The 8725-nt window shown below is 39.5% G+C and overlaps 1 protein-coding gene across 1 annotated transcript; it reads left to right on the forward strand.

The window, feature by feature from the left end:
* Positions 1–5100: 5100 nt before the first annotated feature.
* Positions 5101–8319, forward strand: snrpf.L (small nuclear ribonucleoprotein polypeptide F L homeolog). The gene is made up of 4 exons (XM_018252406.2): positions 5101–5272; positions 6361–6486; positions 6913–6977; positions 8238–8319. Exons 1-4 carry the CDS (start codon positions 5270–5272, stop codon positions 8302–8304), a joined length of 261 nt encoding a protein of 86 aa, XP_018107895.1. The 5' UTR covers positions 5101–5269; the 3' UTR covers positions 8305–8319.
* Positions 8320–8725: the final 406 nt, after the last annotated feature.

Genomic DNA, 8725 nt, shown 5'->3' on the forward strand with positions numbered 1-8725 from the left:
TTCTTAAAATTTGGATACAAAGTAGCCTATGGTCCCCTTCCCTTGAAAAATAAAAAATAAAAACCTTTAAAAAATAAATGGGAGACAGTCTTTTCATAAAGGGTTTCCGGATAACGGATCCCGTACTACTGTTTTATCATGATAGAAACAAAGGAAATATTTTTTATTTGAATTATTTCATTATGATGGGTCCCGTAATTCCGAGCTCTCTGGATAATGTGTTTCCAGAAAACGAATCTTATACCTGTACAGGTCAAATTGGAGTCAGACAAGGAAAAGTGAAGAAAAGCATAAAGGTAAGAGTGCTTCTACTCAGGTATAGATAAGTGTTCAATTGTTTGGTAATGGCACAGGAGCAAATTCGGGGAGATTAGTCGCCCCGGCGACAAATCTCCTCTTCTTCGGGGCAACAATCTCCCCGAACTGCCTCTCCCTACCTTCCCGTCGACTATAATGAAAAATCTACAGCGGGATAGCACTCTCTGTGCTTCGTTTTCCGAAGTCGCCCAGAGTGAGGCAACTTCGAGCGACTTCAGAAAACAAAGCATCGCGAGTGCTATCCCGCTGTCGATTTTTCATTATAGCCAATGGAAAGGCAGTTCGGGGAAATTGTCGCCCCAAAGAAGAGACCATTTGTCGCTGGGGCGACTAATCTCCCCGAATCTGCCTGTGTACCTTTACCCTAAAAGAGAGAAAGCAGAAACATGTAATCTCACTAAGAAAAGCAAAATGTTTTTACAAACAGTGGCGGAACTACCGGGGGAGCAGGGGGTGCGAGCGGGCCAGGGCCCGCACCCCCTCAGGGCCCCCCTGCAGCCCGCGCACCACTGAAATGCGGGCCGTACGGAGGGGGTGGGGCAAACAATATTTAATGATTACCCCAAGGATTTTGTTATCTTTTGCTCAGTAGCTAGGAATAATAATGATTCTAACAGCAGAGGAGCATTTCTCTCATAGGCGAGAGAACAATTCTAGCAGCAGAGTATAAAATAAACAGAAGGTGGAAGAGGTGAGAGTCTTGGAGGCCAGTTATCTAGTCTACTAGATGGCATAGGAATAGGGTATAGATACGTGTTTCAGTGACAGGAGCAGTCACTGGTAATCTCACAAAGGAAAAAGCAAAGGTTGTTGATTTGACTAGAAAAGGAATATTTAAAGATTACCCCAAGGCAGTGTGCTGAGTCAACAGGGTTAAGCATGCCATGAGCAGAAGTAGTAAAAGTGGGAGCAGAGCCAGGTTTAGGTGGAACAAAGATCAATTCAGTGTTTATTCCACATATTACATGCAAAGCATCTGTAACTTTGGCACCTATACAAACTAAGCATATTATTATCAAAAGAGACAGAAATTACTCCAGCACCTGCATTAAGGCACAACAATTAATGTTTCTTAGCCTTAAGTAAATATACATGATTATGTACTAACACGAAATTGTGCAGTTTGACGTTACACTTTTTCTACTTAAATGTTTATCAAATACAGTACTTATAATCTAAACCATTACCACTGTTCCAAAACCAGAATATACCTGATTATATATTCCTTCTGGTATGACATATATGTTGTTGCCATAATAGCTACGCACTTTCCTTGTACTATAATGGGTGGCAGGTTATTTTTCCCCAGATTTAGTCATGTGCATTAGACATGATTTATAAAGAACCACTGCTTTCTCTTCCCAAATTACTGTGACTGTAACTGATGTTCCCTAACCATTAATATTACAGAAGAGGCACCAAACAGCCCATTCACAGGTAAGTTATTAAAGTGATTATACGGTATTCTTATAGCTGGCAATTATGGCATCTTAAAGAACTGATAAGGAAGGGGAAATTAAACCAGTGTGGGTCATCCATATCCCAATGGTATAAACGAAAGTAGGACAGGGTTAGAGCCGGTATGAACAATAAGCAACTTGCGTCATCAAGGAAAAGTAAGAACCAAAATATAAATACATTTCTACAAGATTATATAAATTCCCCTTAATATTTTTTTTATACCACAGTGGTTTGCTGTTTGTTTATTTTATTGGCTGGATTATGATTCTTTTTGTTTGTGCCTTGGCTTTGCTTTCTTAGCTTCTTGTTTCAATTGATTCACAGTGAAAAGGTATAGCTGTTTATCAGAAATTACGGAGCCTCTTTCCTTTCTTGAGTAATTTTAATTTAGTCTATGTTGTTTGAATTTCCCAGTGTTCTTTTTTTTTGCTAGAGAAATAATAATCCCAGTAGTCTAAATTGATAACTAGATTCTGCTAACCTTGTGTACTGAAACAGTTATTCTCTATCTACAAGTGTTCGTCTTAAGCTGGCCATAGACTCAAAGATCCGTTCGTTTGGCGACATCGCCAAACGAGCCGATCTTTCCCCGATATGCCACTAACGGCATGGCTATATCGGGGGTAATTTGAACGTTCGGCTGTGTGGTCAAACGATCTAATTACGATACGCCGCGGGGCTCCGACGGGTAAAAATCAAACCTTCCCGATCGATATCATGGCCAGATATCGATCGGGAAGACCCGTCGGAAGCCCCCATACATGGGCAGATAAGCTGTCAAATTGGTCTAAATGACCGATATCGGCAGCTTTATCTGCCCATGTATGGCCACCTTTAGTTCATTGGTACAATAAATCATGGGTTCGTGATCTAAGGACCTGTGAATTGGTACATGACAGAGTCCACTTAAATCCTTTGAAGATTACAGGCCATGTAATTCCACCTGAAACATGCTGCAACCTTTTAAATAGGCTGCATTGGTGAAATACATAATTTCTGGGTTTTAAAACAGAGCTAAAATAAGGGTAAAGGTGTTCAAAACTGTATTTTTGGATACACCACACATTATCACATAAACACAGTGCTATACTATATACAAAGTAGGTGTCTAAAACATATTAAACACTTTTATACACACAGCCGGGAATTCTATCAAATTGTATTTTTTGTGGAGCTGTGCCACCTAGTGTCCAGAAAAATAATAGCATTATCATTCCTCCTATAGAACAAGTTGACTAATTCTAAGCATCTTTTCAATTGGCATCAATTTTTTTGTTTTTATATTTTTTTAATTATTTGCTTTCTTCTTTTGATTTTTTTCAGATTCAGATGGGGGTCTCTTACCCATGTAAAAATCAAGTAAATCACATATGAAGTAAATTATTTGAACCTGCGAATTTAACTCCCCACTGCCTATGCTGCAGCCTCCTGAGCAGGCTTTTGTTGGGGACACTTCTGTGAATTTATAAGAATATATTATTTAAAGTTTTTTTTTTCTTTCCTGTGCCCACTACCCATGATCTGATACAAAAGACACAAGAAGCCTTAACACCTACGATGCTGAGCATATGAAGCTCTACGTCCTGATAATTACGGCAAAAGGTTTCTCTGGGTATTGAGCTACTTAGCCTAAAAAGAGGCTGGAAACACTTTACATGCATCTCCCACATGGAGTAAAGACTTTATCAAATCAATCATGCAAGAGGTGTTTTCCTAATCTCCTAAGCATACCTAACCAACAGTGCTGGGCCAAACTTAAATGGTGCTCAAGGCAAGTATTTCCCCAGTTTCCATGCTTGTCAGGAATTTTTTTCTACATGCTCTTGTGTTCTCCCACACTATAAAAACAAACAGGCAGGTTATGTATTCTGATAAAAAACTGACCAATGTGTGTGTGACTGTGATCTTAGATTGGGGCAGCAAATGATGTTTAATATCTGTGGAAATATGATCGCACTATATAAATACCAACATAAAATTATGACACTGCAAAAAAAACACTGTTTTTTATATAGTATAAAGAATCTGTGAAGGGTTGCCATCAGGCAAGTACACGGGGCATACCTCCCAAATGTTCCATTTTCTGCAGGACAGTCCCGATTTTGACAGCTCAGCCTGCAGCCGGGGTTTCTTACTGAAATGGACAGTTTTTATCTTTGATCTCCTGCACTAATGCCAGAAAAAGATACAAAGTTACAAAATAAGAGCCTTTTTGGCAGAGAGCCCAGAACAGTCTGCAGCTGCACTTAGATACTTTTGTAACAATTTAAGATAAGCAAAAGAAACAATTGTAACTATTTAAGATAAGCCGGTGAACTGTGACTTAGAGGCTTCAAGAACAATTCACTTTCATTAGCAAAACTGTTTTAACACATACAACGTTGCACTAAAACTCCCAGAAATGTGAAACTTTCATAACCGTGTATCATTGTAACATTGACATGATAATTAAGGGATGAGGTCATAATATGGGGGCATGTCTAAAAAATGTTGCTTGGCACAGCACAACTTTTTGTCCTTCTTTTCATTCCTCAAATGTTGGGAGGTAGTGCAGAGGGGGGTCCACATAGGGAAAGGCAGGGCCCATCAACCAGAGGAGTCTTAGGGTCTGGCCGCACGAGCAGATTCAGGGAGATTAGCCGCCCCGGCAACAAATCTCCTCTTCTTCGGGGCGACAATCTCCCCGAACTGCCTTCCCCCTGCCCTCCGCCGGATAAAATGAAAATAGCCTACGGCAATACACATGCAGCACTTGGTTTTCTGAAGTCGCCTCACGACAAAAACGTCGGATGTCTTTGGAAAACGAAGCGACATGTGTGCATTTTCATTTTAAACCGGTGGAGGGCAGGCAGTTTGGGGAGATTGCCGCCCAGAAGAAATTTGTCGATGGGGCGACTAATCTTGCCGAATCTGCTTGTGTGGCCAGACCCTGAATGACCAGTGGACTAATAATTGCAGCCCAGTGGGGGCAGCGCATGAGGCATTTTATTGGATGTCCTTTCATTAAAAGCAGTGAGAAGCTCACACAAACAGCAGGCAATGGCATTTTCTTGCAGTGGTATATATAAGGTTGCCAACTTCTCTGGAAAAAAAAGTCCAGCTTTCCTTTATTTTTATCTTTCTCCCATATTAATAACATTGGCACAAAGCATCACTTTTGCTGATAAAATCCTGGCAACCCTATCTGCCCCATTTTATTTCTAGGCAGAGCCCACCACTGGGGGGGGGGTCTGAGCGACTAAACTAAAAAACCCTGCTGTGAAGTAATCCCGCCAGTTTTGAATATTGGCGTCATGTTGTAGGTGGAACTCCAGTCACTAGAGGGAGCCATTAGCCATTCAGTGTGTGCCAGCTCTCTATGGTCTTTTCTCCTGGCGTTTACTGGCCTACACAGCCATTTCCCGCTTTGCTCCGGCGGTGTGTTCCACGGGACGCTCCGGGGAGGAATTTTTCATTAATCTGCAGTTTGTTTTGAGGCTGCGGTCGCACCATGGTAAGGACTGGGGATGTGCGGGTTCCCGGGTTTGGCGGGAAAGGAGTGTTAGTGTGGAGCAGCAGGCGGCATGGTGTGTGTAGCCATTCATATCCCGAGTCGCATGTTATCCCACCTGACTTACAGAATGGTTTATGTATTTGGCTTGGGGGAGGGGGGGGCTTTATTATACGCCAAATGTGTAGGAAGGCGAAACTTTTTATTTGTTTTAAAGTGTCCACTAATAATAGACACGTAGCACGGAAAGAAAATAGCACATGTTGCTGCAGGCTGCGCTGATCTAGAAGTAGCCATACTGAGCTAATCCTATCACAGGCTAGTGTAACAAAGGGAATGCTGTATTGTTATCATTAGTCATCAGATTTGCAGGCTGCGGTCCTCTAGTTAGTAGTAAACTGCAATTCCAAGCTAAAGTCAGAGTAATTCATTGCAATTAACTGACTGGATATCTTGGATTGGATTGTTTTAATTTTATAGCAGTTATGCGACCTGTAATCCAGAATGCTAGGGAGCTGGGGTTTTCCAGATAACAGATCTTTCTGTAATCTGGATCTTCATACCTTAAGCCTACTAGAGAATCTTGTAAAACTAAAAAGCCCAATAGGTTAGTTTCCAATTATATCTTAGTTTGGGTCAAGTACAAGCTACTCTTTTATAATTGCCTTTCCTTAATTCAGAGCTTTCTGGAAAATATGTTTCTGTATAACTGATCCCATACCTGTATTATATTGGGCCCGACATCCATACGTCTGGCCCTGCTGATAGGCTGTGATGTGTGGTGGTATTATTAAAGGTGCACCCATTGGGTCCATGCTATAGACGTAGAAATTCACAGAAAGAGAAGCAATTAGAAGCATTTCGTTACCCACTGAACCAGAAATTGCTCTGTTGATGACATTGGCAGTTATCCTTTGCTGTTCCGTCTTTTCCCCTTCTGGCTTCTTGGGAGGGAACATGAGATCTTGAGCAGTTACAATAGCAAAATCTTGTGCTTTCCATTTCTTCTGGTTACTGCAGGGGTTTAAAATTGCAAACACACAAATAGTGCCTATTTAAAGCTTTACAACATAAATGCTTCTATGTTTCAGAGTTTACCACTGAATCCAAAACCTTTCCTTAATGGCCTTACCGGTAAGCCAGTTATGGTAAAGCTGAAATGGGGGATGGAGTACAAAGGGTACCTGGTATCTGTGGATGGATACATGAATATGCAGGTAAGTAGTACCAGATGTTGCTGTTGGTTGCTTTCAGACTACAATTTACATTAAATAATGTCTCTCATTGGTAACAGTGGAAAGCTATACTAGTAGAATGGTTTTGGGCATAAGCTGTGAGTCTTGACCACTGCCTATTGTTGGCAATTGGAGGCAGTCTCAGACATTTGAGTGCTTTTTATGGCGTCATGGAATTAGCTGGACTGTTTACCAGGCTGGTGTGACACTTCATATCATTGGTGACTTTCTCGTAGTATTGGCACTGACTAGCCACCCTGATTGCATCTAATACTTGAGTGACATTCAGTTATAATATTGCAGTGTTTTTTTTTTTTTACAGTAATGATGGTTATCTATTATCCAAGGTTGCTCTACTGTGTGAGAAGGCTCTCCTTTTATTTGATTCATTTTCATATATTATTGCAGCTTGCAAACACAGAAGAATACATTGATGGTGCGTTGTCTGGACATCTTGGAGAAGTTTTAATAAGGTAATAATTTTGCATTCATTTTTGATGGTACACTTGGATACTTTGCAAGTGGTCACAGTACAGCATATGTCTCCTCTACAGAAGTGCAAAGCCAAACCTTTTACTTCTCCACATCTTTAAAACAACGGCATGTGAACCATTTTAAATGTATATTCTATGAAAAATTTACTTTTTAAATGGTTCCCCTTAAAGGGGTTGTAACGTAAAAAAATTTAAAACCCAGTCCTAGGGCTTGGGTGGCCTGCCAGAGTTCTGAGTGGCATATTTTGTTTTGTTTTTTTAACTTAGTGAAAAGCAGACATGAACCAAACTCATTTAACCTGTCATTCAAAACTGATCATTTCAGAATAGTCCAGCAGAGGCTGCCTAAAGGTGGCCATAGACATAACAATTACAATCTTTCCTGCGACCATTGGTTTGTTTTCAATACAGACATGTTAGAGCTGAATCGTCCGATATACAAGTATGTGCTCCGTAATGAGAGCTAGTGGAGCAAAAGGGGGAAATTGCAGGCAATAGATTGTTAAAATAAAATGGTACAGATTTTTAAATGTCGACTGAAAAAGGTATCTCTTTTAAGGGGTGGTTAACATTTATTATGTTATAGAATGGTTATTTCTAAGCAACTTTTCAATTGGCCTTCATTTTTTCTTTTTTTTGAATTATTTGCCTTCTTCTGACTCTTCCAGCTTTCAAATGGGGGTCACTGACCCCATCTTAAAAACAAATGCTCTGTAAGGCTACACATTATTATTGCTGCTTTTTATTACTAATCTTTCTATTCAGGCTTCTCCTATTCATATTCCAGTCTCTTCAAATCAATGCATGGTTGCTAGGGTAATTTGGGCCCTAGCAACCAGATTGTGTAAATTGCAAACTGGAGAACTGCTGAATAAAAAGCTAAATAACAAATTGTCTCAGAATATCACTCTCTACGTTGTACTAAAAGTTAATTTAGAGGTGAACAATCCCTTTTAATGGAGAACCTAGGACAAGATTTTTTGTTTCCTTTTTAATGTAGAACCCAGTACTTTTAGTTTTCTTTACTAAAACTGTATAATCTATCTATTAATGCAATGCCTTTTAAAATAATTATTCTCCTCAGAGCACAACCATCAAGGAGGCATGGATAGATTGCACTGTTGTGTTGATAACAACCCAGGAACAAAATTTGTACCCACAACCTTTTATCTCTTAAACTATAATGTATTAATCATTTATACTCTTGATTAATAACTATTGTTTTCCATGTTTGTACAGATGCAACAATGTGTTATATATACGTGGTGTAGAAGAAGAGGAGGAAGATGGAGAGATGAGAGAGTAAATTTGAATTATTTGGGAAAACCCTTTGTATATTTTCTTGAAGAAAAAGATAACTTCATTTATTATGAAGGCGTTTTTTTTTTTTTTACAACTTTTTATTTTTTTTTATAGTTGATTTCACTGGAAATCAGTGTTTGTTCTTTGAAATGTACATTGTGAGAATAATAAAATAAAATGCATTGTAAGAATGTGGTGTTCATGTGACTAATCTTAACATTTTGCAGTGGCATATGACCTGGATTTGAAACTTTATTAACCAATTGTAGAACGCAGTTACAGTAATGGGGTTCATGGGCTTTTTTTTAACCTACCACCCCTCCAAAAAAAAAGCAATAAAACACCAAGAATTCACCTGGCTTACCGTCCAGAATTGTATATTGCTGTGTTCAAAATTGTATCCCCAAAATGTGAACATCCATGTG

Source organism: Xenopus laevis, chromosome 3L, assembly GCF_017654675.1.
Source record: "Xenopus laevis strain J_2021 chromosome 3L, Xenopus_laevis_v10.1, whole genome shotgun sequence".
Lineage (NCBI taxonomy): Eukaryota > Metazoa > Chordata > Amphibia > Anura > Pipidae > Xenopus > Xenopus laevis.

What these genes read in the sequence shown, in the direction of transcription:
- snrpf.L (XM_018252406.2), top strand. An exon ending in ATGGATACATGAATATGCAG is followed by an intron (nt 6,487 to 6,912) that starts GTAAGTAGTACC and finishes ATATTATTGCAG; the next exon opens with CTTGCAAACACAGAAGAATA. An exon ending in CTTGGAGAAGTTTTAATAAG is followed by an intron (nt 6,978 to 8,237) that starts GTAATAATTTTG and finishes ATGTTTGTACAG; the next exon opens with ATGCAACAATGTGTTATATA.